A 23,175-nucleotide genomic window follows, 5' to 3' on the forward strand; every position below is an offset into this window, starting at 1 on the left:
TAGTCCGATATTACACCTGGAATGTACTGTGTCAGGTATCCCTTTGGCAGGCAGTCCTTCCTGTTCTGGTGGTCGTGTGTGAGATTCTGTTTTCTCTCTGGACACTCCTTTAGATTTTGAAGGATAAACATAATTTTGAATAAAGGCTACGTACACATGATGATCTATGTTTCTTGGTCTGAATGTTAAAAAAGTTTGAGTAATGTGCAGAATTTTTGAAGATGTCTGTGCTGTTTAGTGATATACAGTATCTCACAAAAGTGAGTACACCCCTCAAATTTTTTAAAATATTTTATTATACCTTTTCATGTGACAACACTAAAGAAATTACACTTTGCTACAATGTAAAGTAGTCAGTGTACAGCTTGTATAACAGTGTACATTTGATGTCCCCTCAAAATAACTCAACACACAGCCATTCATGTCTAAACCACTGGCAACAAAAGTGAGTACTCCCCTAAGTGAAAATGTCCAAATTGGGCCTAAAGTGTCAATATTTTGCGTGGCCTCCATTATTTTCCAGCACTGCCTTAACCCTCTTGGGCATGGAGTTCACCAGAGCTTCACAGATTGCCACTGGAGTCCTCTTCTACTCCTCCATGATGACATCACGGATCTGGTGGATGTTAGAGACCTTGCACTCCTCCACCTTCCGTTTGAGGATGCCCCACAGATGCTCAATAGGGTTTAGGTCTGGAGACATGCTTGGCCAGTCCATCACCTTTACCCTCAGATTCTTTAGCAAGGCAGTGGTCATCTTGGAGGTGTGTTTGGGGTCGTTATCATATTGGAATACTGCCCTACGGCCCAGTTTTTGAAGGGAGGGGATCATGCTCTGCTTCAGTATGTCACAGTACAAATTGGCATTCATGGTTCCCCCAGTGAACTGTAGCTCCTCAGTGCCGGCAGCACTCATGCAGCCCCAGACCATGACACTCCCACCACCATGCTTGACTGTAGGCAAGACAAACTTGTCTTTGTACTCCTCACCTGGTTGCTGCCACACACGCTTGACACCATCTGAACCAAATACGTTTATCTTGGTCTCATCAGACCACAGGACATGATTCCAGTAATCCATGTCCTTAGTCTGCTTGTCTTTAGCATACTGTTTGTGGGCTTACTTATGCATCATCTTTAGAAGAGGTTTCCTTCTGTGATGACAGCCATGCAGACCAGTTTGATGCAGTGTGTGGCGTATGTCTGAGCACGGACAGGCTGACCTCCCACCCCTTCAATCACTGCAGCAATGCTGGCAGCACTCATACGTCTATTTCCCAAAGACAACCTCTGGATATGATGCTGAGCACGTGTATTCAACTTCTTTGGTCCACCATGGCAAGACCTGTTCTGAGTGGAACCTGTCCTGTTAAACTGCTGTATGGTCTTGGCCACCGTGCTGCAACTCAGTTTCCGGGTCTTGGCAATCTTCTTATAGCCTAGGCCATCTTTATGTAGAGCAACAATTCTTTTTTTCAGATCCTCAGAGAGTTCTTTGCTATGAGGTGCCATGTTGAACTTCCAGTGACCAGTATGATAGAATGAGAGCGATAACACCAAATTTAACACACCTGCTCCCCATTCACACCTGAGACCTTGTAACACTAATGAGTCACATGACACCGGGGAGGGAAAATGGCTAATTTGGCCCAATTTAGACATTTTCACTTAGAGGTGTACTCACTTTTGTTGCCAGCGGTTTAGACATTAATGGCTGTGTGTTGAGTTATTTTGAGGGGACAGCAAATTTACACTGTTATATAAGCTGTACACTTACTACTTGACATTCTAGCAAAGTGTAATTTCTTCAGTGTTGTCACATGAAAAGATAGAATAAAATATTTACAAAAATGTGAGGGGTGTACTCACTTTTGTGAGATATTGTATATAGTATAATATATAATATAGTGATATTGCTCTTGGTTGAAAAAAACCTTTTGTTCATATATTATAGGTTAAAGTAAGCTTTTATTATTATGTGTAGTCGTGTATACAATATGTTATGCATACACAAAAAAAAAAGTAAATATTTATTTTTTGTAAAAAAAAGTTGAGATGTGTTTCTTGCAAGATTCTCAAAATAAAAAATTGCCAACTCAATATTAAACCCTACTTACTAAGACTGGGAGGTCATATGCGTGTAAAGACAGGTGTCCCAATACTTTTGGTAATATAGGGTAGGTGCTCCCACTAAAGCAACAGCCCCAGCAATATGTCAAATAGATATGTGGCACTCAGCATTAGTGTGTCTGTGGGGAGTGCAGACCTAAAAACATTTGTAGCCCTCTTTTTAAAGGGGGGGGGGGGGGGGATTGACCCTTCCCAAACAGGATATTGCACTAAACCTATAGGTAGATAAGAGAGCCAGAACCTGTGCTAAGTGGAAAAGTGGGATTGATAGTAATTTGGCTGTGCTTCCACCCAGGACACTCTGTGAACAAGGGGGGGATTCCCTTTCTAGGTAGTTAACCAGCAATCTAATCAAAGTGATTGAAAACAGAAGAACTACTGCAACCAGCATATAACATAAACCATTAGCATATAGATGCACACCAGTATAAAAATAATACAAACTCTATTTAAGAAATAATAACAGTACATACATTCAATGTTACCAGCAAAGGACCTGATAGGAGTCCTGATGGAATTTTGCACAAATACCCAGGTATACAAATTTTTAAATATAGATGCCTCCATATGAATGTTTCAGCAAAGTCCCGTTGCAGGGGCCCCTGAGGATGATGCGACGTCTGTCTTTGTGTCGGAAACCTGAAAACAACATCTGCCGTTATCCAACCGGCCTGGAACACAGTCCTAGTTATCTGGCACTGTGCATGTGAGATAGTAATAGGACAGATACTCTGTTTGTCACAAGGATTTAGCAATACACTGAAGAATCTATGGGCAGCTGCAGTTAAACTATTAGAACATAGAAATACTTACATAATTGTCTCTTCTAATCAGGTATTAGTAGCATTGACAGGACATATGGCTAATGCCGCTTACACAAGAGCGGATTTTCCATCGGAAAAAACTTGGATGGTTTTTCCGACGGAATTCCGCTCAAACTTGCCTTGCATACACACGGTCACACAAAAGTTTTCTGAACTTTCGACTGTCAAGAACGCCGTGATGTACAACACTACGAGGAGCCGAGAAAATGAAGTTCAATGCTTTCGAGCATGCGTCAAATTGTTTCTGAGCATGCAAAGGAATTTTGCGCGTAGGAATTTGCACAGATTATCGCATTTTCGGATAGGAACTTTTTCCAACAGAAAAATTGAGAACCTGCTCTCAATCTTTTGCTGGCAGGAATTCCACCAGCAAAAGTCGGATGGAGCATACACACGGTCGTATTTTCCGACCAAAAGCTCTCATCGGTCTTTTGCTGGCCAATTTCCGAACGTGTGTACGCGACATAAGACTTTTTCTTTCTCCACTTTCTCCTTCCAGGATCTTTTCCCAACAACCCCCCCAGTCAGGAAGTGACCAATATAATTATACATTACAGTGTGATACTAGCAGGTGACAGTAGAGGGCAGTGGACCCCTACACATTTAAAACCATTGGGCCATGAACTGTTTCTCATGCAAAGCACACGCTTTCTCAAGGCACTTGAATCTACCTTCACTCAAGGTATGCCTGTTTATAATACATCCTGGTGCATTCTTACACAACCCCTCCCCTCACATAATTTGTAATAAAAACATCTTTGCCATTCTGACATTTCCCTCCACCACTTTGCATATTATTTCATATATAATGTGACTCTGTACTTGCCAAATATGCTGCAGAAATCTCCCTCCACTGAATCTGGCTGCAGCCATTTTAACTGTGGGCAGCTGAAGCTGCTGCCTGTTCACTTCCTGGATTTACACAGAGGCACACCTCCAGCTCTGCAGCTCTCATTGGCCCTCTTATGATTCATCCCCCCTCCCTTCCTGGGAAACTCTCACGAGAGAGAGAGCTGTGCATAATGTCATAAGCCTAGGCTTTTTACCAGACAAGAAACAGGAAGTGGGCTGTATAGGATATTTACTGGCAGAAAAAAATGTTTTACTATCCAAAGTTAAAACAACAAGGGCAGAAGATTTAATAGATGGAAAGTTGAAAAAATGACTGAAGGTCCGCTTTAGGTTCCATTTTTCTAAGAGATATTTCCTGCATATTTCTTACAAGACAAAAACAGTTACAGACAAGATGTACTGTAAAGCAAATAACTCAGAATACTACCCAAGAAACACTGTTAATTCATTTTTGTATTTTAGTATCAATGAACCTGTTGCATTTGTGAGTGAAATGAATTTAGATTCCTCCTGTAGTATCTTCCCTTGATCAGCTCCTCCATTGTTTCAAAATAAGTTTTTAGTCTAAGGCCTCATTCACACAAGGCGGACTCCGTTTCCACAGAGCCCACCTCGGTCCGCCGGCTCAGCGGGAGGTCAGTCCGTTAATCTCCGCTGAGCCGGCGGATGACAGGTCCCTCTCTGCTCACTGAGCAGGGAGGGGCTTGTCAGGCGCCGCTGCTGCCTATGGAGGGATTGGATGAAAATGGACAGCATGTCCGTTTTCGTCCGATCTCATCCGATCCGCCAGCGACGGATCTGGACGTGGGGCCATCCATCTGCTTTTAGCGGATCAGACGGGGTCGGATGTCAGCGGACATGTCTCCATAGGCTAACATGGAGCGCCCGTTCAGGTTCGCCGTCAAAACTGACAGGCGGACCTGAACGGTCCGATCGTGTGAAAGGGGCCCTAGAACTCTAACTGCTTTTACATTGCTACTCTGGACATTCTGAATATGCTTGCACTCTGTATGTTATGCCTTGTAATTCTGTAGTTATTACTTTATATCAGGTTGAGCGCTAAGCGCTACTTTTTTTACTACTCTTCCATTAAGTGAAGTTTAAACTGATATATTTATTTAAATTAGGAAATAATGAAGAAGCATGTGTTAAAATGCATGATGATGCATCCCAAACTAATGGATCTTGTTGTCAAGCACCTGGAGGTAAGACTGGTGTGTGTGTGTGTGTGTGTGTGTGTGTGTGTGTGTGTGTGTGTGTGTGTGTGTGTGTGTGTGTGTGTGTGTGTGTGTGTAAAATATCAGACCCTCCAACCTGCATTTTTATTATGAAATTAGCCTTTTGTGCAAAAGGATTGTGATTGTGTTCAGTCATTCTTGATATCCAGAAAATTCTGTGGAGGAATATAGCCAAAACCATGACCTCACTTTTGTTTGTAGCTGCAGTTCAAGTAGAACTAAAACTCTCTTTTTAATTTTCTTTAATTTTGGATAGAGTAAGGGAAGGTATAACCTTTTTGCATTTTTTTTGCCATCTGTGTCCCATTGTGGAGATTTCCTTTCACTTCCTGCCCCATAGCCAAAATAGGAAGTGAGAAGAAATCTCTCCAAATTGAGGGAAGGAATTCCTGGTTTTCATAGGAGTCACTAGAACTAGTTTTCCAAAATGTTAAATTTTTAACTTTCACTTTTGGTGAAAGTGGTAAAAACTAGATAAATTAATCAATGGTCTATTCCTTATTGGTGGAAACTGAAAAAAATGTTTTTTTTGTGCCATTCCTCCCTATTATTAGTTCAAAAGACACATTGTTTGCATGGGATGAATGAAAAGCTTTTTCGTATGCACAAAATGTGTCTTTTGTACTACTAAAAGGGAGCATATTCATAATAATAAAAACATAGTATGTACAGTATTCTAATTTTAAACTTTGTTATATTAAAGATCCTAGGGGGATTAGGTTTGTGGGCATTGACAAGACGTATGCCCAGTGGAGGGGTTATAATAGGAAAAGAGCCATTTCAAAAAGGGAGATTTGGTGGATTTATGAATTAGATTTTTAACCCTCACAATTTTTAATATAGAGTGGGATATTAATTACTTCAATGATAATAAATGATGTTAGGTTATGGGGTAGGTATAATATTTATGGGGAAATATCATACACATATTTATTTTGAGTAGTATTATTGCACCTTTATACAATACGATAGGGATATCAATTGCCTTACTGGTAATACGTTATGGGGTAAGTACATTATTTGGGGGCAATATTATGATTAAATGTTTCGTATTGAGTAGTACCACTGGTCACTTATGCACTTTACCAAAGTAATGTTTTAATTCACTTGTAGGTAGTAATTTATAACAGACTATTGTGATTGATGTAATCTATGGGATTACGGAACATGTTATAAGTATGTGAATGTTTGGACACTATTTTATTTTAATATCTTTGGGCCTTATAAGATACCCCCCTGTTTTCCTTGTATAATATATAGCTAAAGGTAAAACTTTTTTTTAGTTGGATAGTGAGTAGGGGGATTGGAACAACTGTCAGGTTTTTATTGCCGTCTGTGTCCCTATTAGCGAGATTCACCCTCTCTTTATTTGTCCTGTTTACCATCATCACCTAGGGTGAAAGTGAAAGAGAATCAAAATGTTGGGGGAAATCTTCCAATGGGGACACTAGTTCTGGTGACAACCAGGGATTCCATCACTTTAAAGGGATTTCCTCTTGAGACAGGAAGTGAAGAGAAATCTTTCTAATTAGACACAGACGTTAAAAAATAACCTTCCCTTACTCGATCCAAAATGAAAAAGAGTTTTGCTTTTAGTTCTGCTTTAAGGTACATCTAAGTATGCATGCCTCCGGGACAGGGTTGTCCACATAGACCATCCTCTGAACCACCATTGACGCCATTCCTTCCACGCCGAGCTCCACGAGCGGCTCGAGCCTCCCTTTCAGAACGCTCTACTGCAGGGTAGTCTTACCGGTCACGATTGCAGACTAACAGTGGTGAGAGCCGGCTGTTCGGAGGAGGGTCTATGTGGACAGCTTTACTCTGGTACAAATGTTGTGCCTTCATTAAGTGTAACCATATTGCTACACTTATAGGTGCCCCTCTTACCTAAGTCTGAAAGAAGTTATACAGTATCTCACAAATGTGAGTACACCCCTCACATTTTTGTAAATATTTTATTATATCTTTTCATGTGACAACACTGAAGAAATTGCACTTTGCTACAATGTAAAGTAGTGAGTGTACAGCTTGTATAAGTGTAAATTTGCTGTCCCCTCAAAATAACTCCACACACCCCTAAGTGAAAATGTCCAAATTGGGCCTAAAGTGTCAATATTTTGTGTGGCCACCATTATTTCTTTCTCGAACATCACGGGACACAGAGCCACAGTAATTACTGATGGGTTATATAGGTATCACTGGTGATTGGACACTGGCACACCCTATCAGGAAGTTCAACCCCCTATATAATCCCTCCCCCTTGCAGGGATACCTCAGTTTTTACGCCAGTGTCTTAGGTGATGGACGTGTAAAGATGTCCTGTGCTGAGCTCCAAAGGGAATATCCTGATATCCTATACTGGGGCAAGCCAGGCGAACCGGATCCATTCAAAGTGTCCTTTTAAGGCCGAAACGGATGGTACCCAGGCCTCGTGTCCGAAGAAACGAAGTTTTACCCGTAACGCTTCTCTTTTTAGAGAGCTGGACTCCGCAGATCAGAAAATGGCTTTAAACTTCCTAATTTCTGGCGAGGTGCTTTACGGGCCCAGAACTGCAGGATCCCCCTAGGATCATAGGGGGCCCCAGTCTCTGACGTTTTTTTCAAACGGAGCCCACCGTGAGAGGTGAAGATTGGGTCTGTGTAAACTGAACCCTGCAGCTGGATAAGGTAAGAGGAGATTCCACAGAATTTTCTAATTCTAGTAGGTTTCTCCTTTAAGGTAAATGCATGCTATGTCTATTGTGACCACCGGGGGCTGCCAAGAGCACATACCTTCACATGCTGGACGGTCTGTCTCAGTGAATCATCGCTGCACATGTTTTTTTTCACAGCGTCTCAGGCCGGCTGCAAGGTAGGATGGAAGGGGGGGATTTCTCATGTTTGGATGTTCCCCCCAGGCTAGAGAGAGGCCACAGGGGTCTAGAAGGTGGTTATACCGCTCGGGCTCTGCTGCCTCGGCCACCATCTCTGACCATTTTGCTGTTTAGGCAGGTCTTCTCTACCAGCTTCTCTCCATCCTCCCCCTCCCCCAGCCTTCCTCCTAGTATTACAGGAGAGTCGGCCAGTACAGGAAGCCCTCGTTTTTTTCAAAACTCGGGGGGGAGGTCAGCACAGGTGCTTAGACTCCCACTCAGGCCAGCTGCAGGCTATTAAAGGCACTCTGTACAGGTGCACTCAGCCTTTTGAGAGACACAGAGCTGACAGTCGCATGTAAGGTGGGACACAGGCATTCTCCTAGGCAGCATTTACTGAAGTAACACCAGACTGAGCATTGGGTAGCAAGGCTTTTAGCCAGACTACATCGCTCAGCAGTCAGTGTTCATTTGTATACCTCACACCTTGTTGCTTTGCACTATGGGTAGAAGAGGTTCAAGCACCCCAGGAACCAGAGACACTAGGGGATCTCGTTCAGGTTCTGAGGGCCCCCTGTCAGCAGCATCCTCCCCCCCTGATGGGCCAGGGGCGGCTAGCCAGGGAGAGCCATCGGGGTCAGGGGCTACACCTGCTTCTGGCACTTCAGCCCCTGTATATATTACACAAGAGGTTTTTTCCTCAACCATGAATGGTCTAGAGGAAAGATTAATGGCCGTGATTATGTCTTCACTCAGTAGAAGAAAACGTACTAGGCCTTCCTCTGTTCCCCAAGACCCTCAGACAGAGGAGCTCTGGGATAAAGGAGACCAATCCCTTTCAGAGGATCAGGATGGGACGGATGATTCCTCTTCAGAGGAATCAGGTGGAGAGGGACCCTCTGCCACTTCCCAAGAGGAGAAAGTCTTAGTGCAGATCCTCATTGGATTGGTCCGGTCCACATTTAACTTGCCCCTACCTGAAACTGCTAAAGAATCCTCTTCTGCTTTGGGGTCACTGAAACCTTTCCAAGCAGCACAGGCTTTTCCTGTTCATACTTTACTTGAAAAGCTCATTTATTCTGAGTGTGATCACCCAGACAAACGTTTTTTTCCGCCGAAAAAGTTTTCAACACTTTATCCGATGGAAGAAAAGTTTATTAAAATGTGGGGAATACCGGCTATTGATGCCGCCATTTCCTCCGTAAATAATAGCCTGACTTGTCCTGTAGACAATGCTCAGATGCTCAGGGATCCTGTAGATAAAAGGATGGAATCCCTATTGAAGGATGTTTTCTCCTTAGCAGGTTCAGTGGCCCAACCTGCAGTAGCAGCGATTGGAGTCTGTCAATACTTAAGAGACCATGTTAAGCAGGTCATCAAAGTATTACCTGAACAGCAGGCCCAGGGGTTTGCTAACCTTCCAGCGGCCTTATGCTTTGTGGTTGACGCCATTAGAGATTCTATCGTGCAAACCTCCCGTCTTTCACTGGGGTTGGTGCATATACGTAGAATCCTATGGTTGAAAAATTGGTCAGCTGAAGCACCATGTAAGAAGCTACTGGCGGGGTTTCCATTTCGTGGTGCAAGGTTGTTTGGAGAAGACTTGGATAACTATATCAAGAGAATCTCTTGTGGGAAAAGCACTCTCTTACCTGTCAAGAAGAAGAGTAAGCGTCCCTCTTTCAAACGGACTCTTTCCCCAGTGCCGGGGGCTTCAGCCTCCAGGCAGTCTCTACGGCCGCCTCCATCGGGGTCCAGAGACAAGAGTCAACCCCAGGGACAAAAGAAGTCCTGCGGGAAGAAGCCTACTAGGCAAAACATTAAGACCTCTGCATGAGGGGGCGCCCCCGCTCACTCGAGTGGGGGGAAGACTGCGACAGTTCTCAGAGCTCTGGCAGCAGGATTTCCAGGACAGATGGGTCATCTCCACGGTAACCTTGGGGTACAAGCTGGAGTTTCAGGAATTCCCCTCTCCTCGGTTCCTCAGATCAAGTGTCCCCAGAGACCCAGAGAAGAAGCAGTCGCTCCTTCTAGCGTTAGAGCGACTTTTGTCGCAGGAGGTCATTATGATAGTTCCCGCAAAGGACCAGGGATTGGGCTTCTATTCCAACCTTTTTACGGTCCAAAAGCCAAATGGGGATGTCAGGCCCATTCTGGATTTAAGGGACCTGAACCGATTCCTAAGGATTCAATCCTTCCGCATGGAATCAATTTGAACAGTAGTTCCCACCCTGCAGGGAGGAGAATTTCTGGCATCAATAGACATCAGAGATGCATATCTGCATGTTCCCTTTTTTCCTGCTCAGCAGAAGTTTCTGCGCTTCGAGGTAGGAGGGCGCCATTTCCAGTTTGTGGCTCTGCCTTTCGGGATAGCCACTGCACCTCGAGTGTTCACAAAGATCTTGGCTCTTCCTCTGGCCAGATTAAGGGCTCAGGGTATAGCTGTCATAGCATACCTAGACGACCTGCTCTTGGTAGCCTCTTTGAATGGAAACTTGAGGACCACAGTCAGGTATCTAGAACACCTGGGTTGGATCCTCAACTTGGAAAAGTCTTTCCTAAAACCAGTAAGAAGACTGGAGTATTTAGGTCTGATTATAGATACAAGCCAGGAGAAAATATTTCTACCCCAGGCAAAGATCGCTGCTTTAAGAGAGCTGATTCTGGCAGTAAGGACCAAGAAGGGTCCCTCTGTCCGCCTTTGTATGAGGCTACTAGGGAAGATGGTGTCTTCATTCGAAGCGGTTCCCTATGCTCAGTTTCACTCAAGAATGCTGCAACACAGTATTCTGTCGACCTGGAACAAGAAAGTTCAGGCATTCGACTTTCCGATGCACCTGTCGCATGCGGTGCGTTAGAGCCTCAATTGGTGGCTCATACCCGAAAACCTGCAGAAGGGGAAATCCTTTCTACCGGTTACCTGGATGGTGGTAACAACAGATGCCAGTCTGTCAGGTTGGGGAGCAGTTCTGGAACAGTCTGCGGTCCAAGGGGTATGGTCCAAGACAGAGAGGACCTTACCCATCAACATTCTGGAGATCCGGGCGATACATCTAGCTCTAAAAGCCTGGACTATCAGGCTACAGGGTTGTCCGGTCAGGATCCAGTCCGACAATGCCACAGCAGTGGCTTATGTCAATCATCAGGGAGGCACCCGGAGCTGAGCTGCTCAAAAGGAGGTGAACCAGATCTTAGTCTGGGCAGAGATGCATGTGCCATGCATATCAGTAGTTTTCATCCCGGGAATAGAGAATTGGCAGGCGGACTATCTAAGTCACCAGCAGTTACTTCCAGGGGAATGGTCTCTGCATCCCGACGTCTTTTGGGCCATATGCCTAAGATGGGGGGTTCCAGATGTAGATCTCTTTGCATCCCGATTCAACAAAAAGATATACAGATTCGTGGCAAGGACAAAAGATCCTCTTGCATGCGGGACGGGGATGCGTTGGTGATTCCGTGGCATCAGTTCTCACTGATTTACGCATTCCCGCCTATTCTGCTACTACCGCGACTCCTTCGCAGGATCAGGCAGGAAAGGAAGTCGGTACGTCTGGTGGCCTCCGCTTGGCCCAGAAGGACTTGGTATGCAGAAATAGTAAGGATGACCGTGGGTTCCCCGTGGACCCTACCGGTTCGCCCAGACCTGTTATCTCAAGGTCCAGTGTTCCATCCTGCCTTACAAACGCTAAATTTGACGGTTTGGCTATTGAGACCCACGTTCTGAAGAGTCGTGGCCTCTCAGGTCCTGTCATATCTACCTTGATCAATGCAAGGAAGCCATCTTCCAGGATGATTTATCATAGAGTCTGGAAAGCTTATGTATCCTGGTGTGAATCCAGAGGTTGGCATCCCAGGAAATATGTCATAGGTAGAATCCTTGACTTTCTACTATTAGGATTAGAGATGAAGCTGGCCTTGAGTACCATCAAGGGCCAGGTCTCTGCTTTATCAGTATTATTTCAGCGGCCACTTGCTTTGCATTCTTTAGTCCGAAGCTTTATGCAGGGGGTGATGCGTCTTAATCCTCCGGTTAGGGTGCCCCTAAACCCCTGGGACTTGAACTTGGTCCTGGCTGTGTTACAGAAACAGCCTTTTGAACCAATAAGTCAGATTCCTTTGGTCTTGTTGACAAGGAAGTTAATTTTTCTGGTGGCCATCTCTTCTGCTAGAAGAGTTTCAGAATTAGCAGACCTTTCCTGTAAGGAGCCTTATTTGATTATACACAAGGATAGAGTGGTACTACGCCCTCATCCTAGTTTTTTACCGAAGGTGGTTTCTGATTTTCATTTAAACCTAGACATTGTTCTACCTTCCTTTTTTCCAGATCCCTGTTCTCCGGAAGAGAGATCTCTACATTCGTTGGATGTAGTAAGAGCAGTTAAGGCCTATCTCGGGGCAACTGCTCAGATCCGCAAGACGGATGTTTTGTTTGTGCTGCCAGAGGGTCCCAATAGAGGACAGGCAGTGTCAAAAGCTACCATTTCTAAATGGATTCGACAATTGATCATTCAAGCTTACGGTTTGAAACAGAAGATTCCTCCGTTTCAGATCAGGGCACATTCCACAAGGGCTATTGGTGCTTCTTGGGCAGTGCATCACCGGGCCTCTATGGCTCAAATCTGCAAGGCCACAACCTTGTCTTCAGTCCATACATTCACCAGATTCTATCAGGTGGATGTGAGAAGGCATGAGGATATCGCCTTTGGGCGTAGTGTGCTGCAGGCAGCGGTACAGGGTCCTCAGGTCTGATTGCACCCTACTTGGTCGTGGTCCCCCCCCCCCCAGGTAGCATTGCTCTGGGACATCCCATCAGTAATTACTGTGGCTCTGTGTCCCGTGATGTTCGAGAAAGAAAATAGGATTTTTTAAAACTGCTTACCTGTAAAATCCTTTTCTTTCGAAGGACATCACGGGACACAGAGGTCCCGCCCCTCTTCTAATACACTATATTGCTTGGCTACAAAACTGAGGTATCCCTGCAAGGGGGAGGGATTATATAGGGGGTTGAACTTCCTGATAGGGTGTGCCAGTGTCCAATCACCAGTGATACCTATATAACCCATCAGTAATTACTGTGGCTCTGTGTCCCGTGATGTCCTTCGAAAGAAAAGGGTTTTACAGGTAAGCTGTTTTAAAAAATCCTATTTTTCCAGCACTGCCTTAACCCTCTGGGGCATGGAGTTCACCAGAGCGTCACAGGTTGCCACTGGAGTCCTCTTCCACTTCTCCATGATGACATCACAGAGCTGGTGGATGTTAGAGACCTTGAGCTCCTCCACCTTCCGTTTGAGGATGCCCCACAGATGCCCAATAGGGTTTAGGTCTGGAGACATGCTTGGCCAGTCCATCCTCAGCTTCTTTAGCAAGGCAGTGGTCGTCTTGGAAGTGTGTTTGGGGTCGCTATCATGTTGGAATACTGCCCTGCGGCCCAGTTTCCGAAGGGAGGGGATCATGCTCTGCTTCAGTATGTCACAGTACATGTTGGCATTCATGGTTCCATCAATAAATTGTAGCTCTGCAGTGCTGGCAGCACTCATGCAAGCCCCAGACCATGACTTTCCCACAACCATGCTTGACTGTAGGTAAAACACACTTGTCTTTGTACTACTCCCCTGGTTGCCACCAGAACACACGCTTGACACCATCTGAACCAAATAAGTTTATCTTGGTCTCATCAGACCACATGATATGGTTCCAGTAATCCATGTCCCTAGTCTGCTTGTCTTCAGCAAACGGTTTGCAGGCTTTCTTGTGCATCATCTTTAGAAGATTCCTTCTGGGATGACAGCCATACAGACCAATTTGATGCAGTATGCAGCCAATTTGATGCAGTATGAGCACTGACAGGCTGACCCCCTCCACCCCTTCAACCTCTGCAGCAATGCTGGCAGCACTCATACATCTGTAGCACCTTGGTGTTTAGGCAGGGTTGCTAGTAAATTTAGTTTCCAAGGCAATAGTTGCCCTGGTTAATTGTTAATAGATCCACTGATTCCTCTCTAGTTCTGGGCTTGCTGCACCTTCTCATACAGAAGTGGTTTCCGGCTATAGGCCTTCCATTGTATAGCTGTCTACCTATAGAAGTCTCGGAGTCTGCCAATTATCATTGCATCTACTTAAGGGTGTCCTGGCCCTAACCCTCTCTCCCACAGTTCTTGTTCAAGAGACAATAAATCTTTTTGCATTCAAAAAGTGTCTGGTGCCCATCACTTCAGCTTGTATTACACCCACCATGCCTTGTAACCACTCTACCAAGAAGGATGTCAGCTCTCCCTGATTCTGGAGGTCACCATTAGGCCTCTAGAGTTGTAGGACCTTGCTACATTTGGCGCCCAACGTGGGGCAAAGGCATTGATCCTGCAGCAGTCGCTCATTGCAACCGGCTACAGCTACATCCAGATTTCGTCTGGCTCTGTGGGAAAGTGGCAAGTAACATCTTTACTTCATATAGACTGTGTTATTGTGCATTCCAACAATGTGGGGAGGAACCAACAGGTCTCATTGACTGAGTGGGTCTAAGGACATCCTGACCGACACCGGAGTGCGGTATACATATGAGGGTAGTCTTGCCCTGTATATGGCTAGAGGCAATGAAGCCTTGGGACTGATTTGCGGGAAGTGTTCCAGCTTGGACATGTACCTGCGGCCTTGGATCGTCTGTGGACACTGCGGGGAACCCCTGCTTGAGGTAGTCTCACCAGCCCAACCTCTGCAGGCACTACAAGCGGATTGGTACAAGAATGTCACTGTCCTGGCTGGGAATGGCATGGAGAGTCCCCCTGCTATCACCTGGCTTGTGCAAGAAGCTGCTCCTCTCATCTATGTGGCTGCTCCAGGACCCAACACTCTGGTTATTCCTTGAGGCCCTGGACGGGCCCACTTGCGTTCCTTGATGGTGGAACCACCAGGGGAAAAAGACGCTGGAGTCAGGTAAGCCTGATATGGGTAAAAGTAGGGTGCCAGTGGGGGCGGTGGTGCCGGTGGGCAGTGGGGGAGACAAGGTTGTTGCACCAGTTGCTGCTAGTTCCAAGCGCAACCTACTCTCGGCCGAAGAGTGCTCCACTATCTCCAATTCGGATGTCTCATCCGATTGAATCTCTGAACTGTTTTCAGACACTTTGTCATGGACTGGAAAGTGGGGTGATAGTGAAGAGGAGCAATTATGTGACCTGGAAGAGAATGACATTCCTTTTGGGCCAGCTGCAAGTGTTAAGATTGAACTGTCTGCTATTACAGCTCCAACTGTGTGTACTACTAAACCCTTTGAGGAGGGTCGCTGGGCAACATGGGTTCCTAACGTTGCATTGACTAAGCCAATCCAGTTGACCAAGTTTGATTGTAAACCAGAAATTATTGCAGGATACCTAATTCAACGTGCACCAGATGCACGGGTCCTGACCGGGTATGGAGACCCTAAAACACTGCCCAGGCAGTCCAGGACACAGTGCATAATCATTAAGAAAGTGGCTGACTATGGCTACCTGTATCCCTAATATACTGGCCCATCTAGAGGAAGAGATCCAGGATAAGGAAACACAATGGGTAGATGAAGCTGTGCGGAGTTTTCTTAGGATCCCTTTACGATTAGATTTCCAAAAGTTGTCACCTAAGATAGCTGAGAGATATACTTCGGTGCTACAAACTTGGGGCTATGGCCGCAAAATCAACTCAGATAAGTTTGCTATTTGCCGGCCGAACAAGAAGGACATCTATCACTACATTACCACTGTAAATACAAGAGGGGAAACCCTGAAGTTACCGGATCCCAGGTATTACTGGTAAATGAAATTGAATTGTGTGTTGTGACGGAACGTCCTGCACTCCACTTGAGTGCTTCCATCAGTATATCGCTTCCTAAGTCCTGGAACACGAGTCCAATGGATCTGGCTATAGTAACCCCCAAGTACCAGACAAAACCAGTCTTGGAGTACATCAGGGATAGCCTTCTTTATTTGAGATCTCACACAAATATATACACAAGGATGACAATACAAACTGTAACCAGAAACCTAATTAACATGACCTAATTAGACAGCCTAGGTGACTCAGAGGCATGACCCCTCAGGACAGACTTGCCGTCTTTTAGCTCAGAAGACACAATCAACATTATCATAAATAGAAATACAGAAAACCTTCTCACAATAGCAGAAGCTAATTTAAAATTAACAATACAAACAGTAGACTGTCTGGCTTATACCCAGCTCTGGAGGCCTGTGATCAGCTCTTTATATATATCCTAGGAGATATTGTGGATAAATATTACTGTTATATTTAAGTAACCACCTTCTCATTGTCCATTAAACAGCTGTCCATCATTTTTCTCATTCACTCTGTGCCTCTCATGGACACAGGGTGGCTTAGACATAGGAGGTGCATGGGGAGCTGAAACAAGGGTTTCCCAACTTCTCCACATGGGAATCTGGGTTCCATGGGCCCTCCTGTCACATCTCTCCCCTTTCGGCAGAAGACTAACACAGGAGGAGACCCCAGACGGGTTGACTCCAAAGTTAGTCCATAGTTACAGTCCCCCAATGCCCGTACCCACACAGTACCCCAAATTGTTCCAAACAGAGCATTACTCACCCAGCCAACCTCTGCCTCTCTCATAAAACATACTCGCTGCAGGTGTGGGGCAGAGGTCTAGGACCCTCTGTCCGGTTGCCAGCACTTCTGCTGGGGGTTTGCTAGGTGGTTCCTCCTCTACAGAAACGTCTATTAAATCCCCAGTCTCTGGAATTGCTAAAAGTGTGGGACAGAGGTCTTGGACCCTCTGTTTGGTTACCAGATCTTCAGCTGGAGAAGTTTGTTGTAACTCCATAGATGCTACTGGCAGAAAATCACATGTCCCTGTCAGTGTTGTGGGAGAAAGGCCAACTACCTCTTCTCTCAAGAAGGCCGAAGCCACTGTTGGTGCTGGGCAGAGGTTAGCAGAGCTCTGACCTGTTATCGGCACTTCAGGTTTGGGGGCGGCAATCTCCGGAGTTTCCACTGCCAATTCTCTGGCATGCTGCTGAACGTGTTCTAGCAGTTTCCTGTATGCCCTTTCTAGATTCTGTTCCTTCCTTAGCAAATGGTCCAGATCAGGTTTAAGCTCCATGACCCCTGCAAGACCGAGCATAGTCTTTCTATATTCTTGCAAGTCCTCAAGGGTAGTTTCCCCTTCATCGCCAAACACAAACGATCTGTAAGGCTCTCCCACAGAAATCCAGGGCCTCCAAGGTCATATGCCTCTGGAGAGCATTCTGTTGTCTCCCCTAAATATCCCTGCTCTGTGTGCCATTGCAGATTGATTGTCCAACTCTATCTCCTGCTGGACCAACCTGTCCAACTCACCCATTGCTTCTGGGGCCGCTCTCCCAGGAATGCCATCTGCAATGCTCGTTGGTCACTGGCCCATTGCTCTTGGGTTGGAAAGCACTTGCCCTGTTTTTATACCAGCAAGCTGGAGGGCTCCAATCCAGAGCTCCACCCGAATCTGCTGCCTGAGCTCCAGGTATTCATCCTTAGACACAGTCCTGGTGTATGCTGAAAGGACGATCTGCAGCAGCACCGGGAACTCTGATGCCAGGTCCATATCTCAGCTGAGGTGACCGAAGTCTGCTATCCTGATTTTGGATCCAGGTGGAGGTTTGGATGTCCCAGACTGCAGGAAGCACCCCACTGCTTGCCACCAATTGTGACAGAACGTCCCACACTCCGCTTGAGTGCTTCCGTCAGTATATCGCTTCCTAAGTCCTGGAACACGAGTCCAATGGATCTGGCTATAGTAACCCCCAAGTACCAGACAAAGTACATTGGAGTACATCAGGGATAGACTTCTTTATTTGAGATCTCACACAAATATATACACAAGGATGACAATACAAACTGTAACCGGAAACCTAATTAACATGAGCTAGTTACCAATCCTTTAGACAGCCTAGGTGACTCAGGGGCATGACCCCTCAGGACAGACTTGGTGTCTTTTAGCTCAGAAGACACAATCAACATTATCAAAAATAGAAACACAGAAAACCTTCTCACAATAGCAGAAGCTAATTACAATTAACAATACAAACAGTAGACTGTCTGGCTCCTACCCAGCTCTGGAGGCCTGTGATCATCTCCTCATATATATATATATATATATATATATATATATATATATATATATATATATATATATATATATATATATATATATATATATATATATATATAAAAAATCTATATATATCCTAGGAGATATTGTGGATAAATATTACTGTTATATTTAAGTAACCACTTTCTCATTGTCCATTAAACTGCTGTCCATCATTTTTTCTCATTCACCCTGTGCCTCTCATGGGCACAGGGTGGCTTAGACATAGGAGGTGCATGGGGAGCTGAAACAAGGGTTTCCCAACCATTCCCAAGTGATTCTGGGTTTCACGGGCCCTCCCATCACAGTGATCCTTTACTGAAACCATGTGGATTACTAATGTATACTTTGTGGAGTCAGGACACTATGCTGGAAGCCACTCCACCTTCCTCGCAGAAATGTTGCTAGTGGGGACACTCCTGTTTGGCTGTACTGCTGGGACTGTGTTCTGCCGGCAGTTGCAAGGAGTGCCTATTTGAGTCACACTGGCTAGTGTTCTGGCATCGCTAGTGTGCCTCCACCTGAAAAGTAACCGGTCAATCTGACGGTCAGCATGTTTGTTCTTCAACAAGTGAAGAAATCTTTTCTCTGGCTGTTGTGTACACACACTGAGATTACCAATGCAAGGGGACCTATTTCAAGAAATGCGGTCCCTTGCACCATGGCATGGCTGCTTCTTGGTTGAATGCAGCCATGCATTCTGTCCCCAGAGTTGTCTTTAGGAAGAAGGGAAACTGCTGGGGAATTTTGTTCCACCCTGAGTGAAGGATTGATGGACTTTGGGGCTACAAAGACACTGGGTGTTTAGTCAGTTAGGTAGAATAAGCTGTGGCAAAGAGGGCAAGTTCTCACCTTTAAAATTGAATAATGGACTGAAAAGTACACAAGGACTGTTTTCTGAATATGCTGGCCACCAGGTGGCGTAAGAGTGCCAACCTGAGTGAGCCATTGCTCACATTATACAACTGTTTTATAGGAATTGTTAAGTTTCTTTAGGTCTGTTACGGAAAAGGGGTGGCACCCTCGCATGGGGCTGGGCCCAGCTTTCATCTGTACTCATATTTAGATATGTCATAAGGTGTTTTTACACTGCATTGCTGCTCTCGGCTGAGGGTAATTAATGTTTACTCTACACTCACACTATATAGATATATATCTATATAGATATAAATCTATCTATATACAATATCTATATATCTATCTCTCTCTCCCCCTCTCCCTCTCCCTATGTATATGTATATGTATATGTGTATATATATATATATATATATATATATATATATATATATATATATATATATATATATTTTGCACTGTGTTATTGTAGGGATAGGATATATTTCTATGCTGTCTATTTTCTCTTTCTGGTGTTCCTGTACCCCATGCGTCTTCCTTGGATAAGGAGAGATGGTATGCCACATGTCTTGTTATCTTTTCTTCCATCCTTGTTCCCCCACCCATCCCAGTTTTGCCAGAACATCCACTCTCAGGCTTCAGAGTTAAATTTTTTTCTTGCAATTCTGAGACGTCGTTTCCTAGGCAGGGGGAGGATGTAGCAGCCTGGTGTTTAGGCAGGGTTGCTAGTAAATTTAGTTTGCCAGGCAGGAGTTTCCCTGGTTAATTGTTAATAAATTCACTGATTCCTCTCTAGTTCTGGACTTGCTGCACCTTCTCTCATCTGTTGCTAGGTGGCGTTATGCTAGTTAGATAGACAAGGGCTTAGCAAGGTCTGGTTATGTATAGATGAGGTGTCTCAGCCAATTGGCGGGGGTTTCTTTACACCCTTGGTCTGCTGGGAGCTCCTATTTATTTGGGTGGAGTCAGGTGATTGGGGTTCTGTGCCACCTGGACGGCTGTCTGCGTGGACGTGTGTTATGCTGCCCCGGGCTGCTAGGCCGGAAGCCTGAGGCCTATCCCAGTGACATCTGGCTGTTAGGCTGTCTGAGGCCTATCCGGAAGCAGGAGAAGCAGCGCTGGGTTGAGACTGCAGGATTGGAGTCCAACCGAGAGTAACGGTTCAGCCAGACCGGGAACCAGTTGTGGTCGGAGGTACAGGGGAAAGCTGTCGCCACTACGGGACCATCCACCTTGTTACCGGAGACCACTGTGAGCTGGAGCCAGTACCAGAGCAGTCTTCTCACCAGCTGGGGATTGTGAAGAAGTGTGAAAACTTCAGCAAGTGCCAAGCCAGGGACTCAGCGGGACAGCAGAGGTGACACTTGAGGAGCATCAGTGAGTGCCAAGCCAGGGACCCAGTAGGGAAGTGGGGGTGACACTTGAGGAAGATACCGAGTTATGGAAGTGAAAGAGCTCAGGGGATCCGGTGGCAATCAGCTCTGAGAGTCTAATGAGAGACTGGAAGCTCAGTGAGTGAAGACCTACAATGAGAGACTGTAGAGTGCGAAGAGAACTATTTGTGTTACCAATAGTTAAATACCACTACCATTAGTGACTCTTACAAGATTTGTTGCCATAGGAGACAGCGGTCCTATCTATACAGATGTGGTGTCCAGCTGGGGGCCTTCCACTGTATATCTGTCTACCTATAGAAGTCTTGGAGTCTGCCAATTATCATTGCATCTACTTAAGGGTGTCCTAGCCCTAACCCTCTCTCCCACAGTTCTTGTTTAAAAGACAATAAATCTCTTTGCATTCAAAAAGTGTCTGGCGCCCATCGCTTCAGCTTGTATTACATCCACCATGCCTTGTAACCCACTCTAGCAAGAGAGATGTCAACTCTCCCTGACTCTGGAGGTCACCATTAGGCCTCTAGAGGTCTGGAACCTTACTAAATGTCTATTTCCCAAAGACAACCTCTTGATATGATGCTGAGCACGTGCACTCAACTCCTTTGGTTGACCATGGCGAGGCCTGTTTTGAGTGGAACCTGTCCCGTTAAACTGCTGTATGGTGTTGGCCACCGTGCTGCAGCTCAGTTTCAGGGTCTTGGCAAACTTCTTATAGCCTAGGCCATTTTTGTGTAGAGCAACATTTTTTTTTCAGATCCTCAGAGTTCTTTGCCATGAGGTGCCATGTTGAACTTCCAGTGACCAGCATGAGAGAGTGAGAGAGATAACACCATATTTACCACACCTGCTTCCCATTCACACCTGAGACCTTGTAACACTAATGAGTCACATGACACCGGGGAGGGAAAATGGCTAATTGGGCCCAATTTGGACATTTTCACTTAGGGGTGTCATCACTTTTGTTGCCAGCGGTTTAGACATTAATGGCTGTGTGTTGAGTTATTTTGAGGGGACAGCGAATTTACACTTTTATACAAGCTGTACACTCACTACTTTACATTGTAGCAAAGTGTCATTTCTTCAGTGTTGTCACATTAAAAAAGATATAATAAAATATTTACCAAAATGTGAGGGGTGTATTTACTTTTGTGAGATACTGTATACTAAACCTTTGCTAGTTAAACGTTTGTTCATAACATCACTATTCCTCCCTGTTACATGGACAGCCCCTCGCACTGAAGTAACACTGAAGTCATAGCAAATCATTACAAATCTCACAGAAGTAGTGCTGAAGTAGTGGTTAAAGTCTGGCTTTAAATCGCACTAATTTAAATCATATTTGGTGTGACTGCAAGCTTCTACTTAGTTGCTACTCATATTGCAAGACAACGCTCATTTATCAAGTTGAAATGTATTAAAAAAAAATAGCTTTTCTTGTAAAACACTCACAGACCAATTTACTCTCAATCCAAGGTTTTGCTGTACATTGAATTCCTTTTTTTGAGGAACACATAACTTGAGTAAATATTGCTTTGCAGGTCTGTCTGATGTTCAGCTTTAAATTAATACTGGTTATTTGTTTTTAATTGATACTGCAGACTGCAGAGCAGGCATGATTAACTAGAGCCATGGAATCCCAGTTGTACACACAGGGGTTGACTTACTAAATCCAAATAGGCTCTTCACTTTGCAAGGGAAATTGTACACTGCAATTAAGTTTACCCTTAGCTTAGTTAATGAGGTCAAGCTTTGGTGTCTTCCATCATCCATACGTGTGCAAGAAAAATACTGTTTTATTTTCTATGCATGTGATTGGGCATTCTTTGCATAGTCAATTTTCACTACATTCTAGGAAAGGTTCCCTTGAAAAATGAACAGCCTATTTGCCTTTAGTAAACCAAACCCTTTGAATCGCTGACCTGGAACAAAATGCAGTTAATAAGAGGAAATTTGGGATTCCTGATCTTTCTACTTGTTCTAGGTCAGGAATTAAAACAAATATTGAGGCTTTTGAAGCAGTAAAATGGCTGAACAACTAGAGTTCGGCAATGACAGCTTTTATACTTTCTCTTTGTAGGTTTCCTTCTTGAAAGCTGGCGGTTTACACTGGCATTAAGCACACACAGTCTTGTGTCAGCAGCAGTCATTTCTATGCAAGTTGTGTAAAAAGTGGTTGTAAAGTCTTATTTTTTTTTTAATAAACATGTTATACTTACCTTTTCTGTGCAATGGAATTTCACAGAGTGGTCCTGAACCTCCTCTTTGGGGGTCTCCCACTGGTGCTCCTGGCTCCTCCTCTCCTGTGAGTGCGGGCTTGATCCTGGGGCCGCACTGCCTGCATCCATAGACGCAGACAGCGCAGAATGGCCCTATCCTCTGCCATCTCGTTACAGGATTTGACAGAAGGCAACAGGAGCCAAAGGGTTTTTTTTTTACTAAAGCTGGAGAGTGCAAAATCAGGCTCACTTCTGCATAGAAACCAATCAGCTTCCAGGTTTTATTGCCAAAGCTTAATTGAACAAGCTGAAGTTAGAAGCTGATTGGCTACCATGCACAGCTGCACCAGAGTCTGAGTGCTCTAGCTTTAGTAAATCTACCCCAATGGCTTCCGTCCCCTCAGCAAAGCCTGTCAGAGTGGGGAGAGCTGCTACAGATGAGCACAGCACTGAATTGAATGAAGAGTGAAGTAAGTATAAAAGGTAGGTGAGGTGGCGATACTGCTAACTAAACATTTTTTACCTTAATGCAGGGAATGCATTAAGGTAAAAAATATTTAGGCTCTAGAACCACTTTAAGTGTTGATGTATAGTAACAGTTTAGGATTTAATGTACCCAACATAGTGTTATTACATTCTGCCTGAGGTGTGCCAAAAGGAACATATTACAGTTGGAGTCCAGAATCTCTCT

General features: G+C 44.9%; 1 protein-coding gene across 1 annotated transcript in view; it reads left to right on the forward strand.

Moving 5' to 3' along the window:
• LOC141131494 (uncharacterized) overlaps positions 1 to 23,175 on the forward strand; it is a 126,228-nt gene that overhangs the window by 22,448 nt on the left and 80,605 nt on the right. Inside the window, exon 2 of the mRNA XM_073618830.1 lies at positions 4,934 to 5,011. Coding sequence (XP_073474931.1) covers positions 4,934 to 5,011 — 78 coding nt within the window. The remainder of the gene's footprint in view (positions 1 to 4,933; positions 5,012 to 23,175) is intronic.

Source organism: Aquarana catesbeiana, linkage group LG03 (assembly GCF_042186555.1).
Source record: "Aquarana catesbeiana isolate 2022-GZ linkage group LG03, ASM4218655v1, whole genome shotgun sequence".
Classification (NCBI taxonomy): Eukaryota; Metazoa; Chordata; class Amphibia; order Anura; family Ranidae; genus Aquarana; species Aquarana catesbeiana.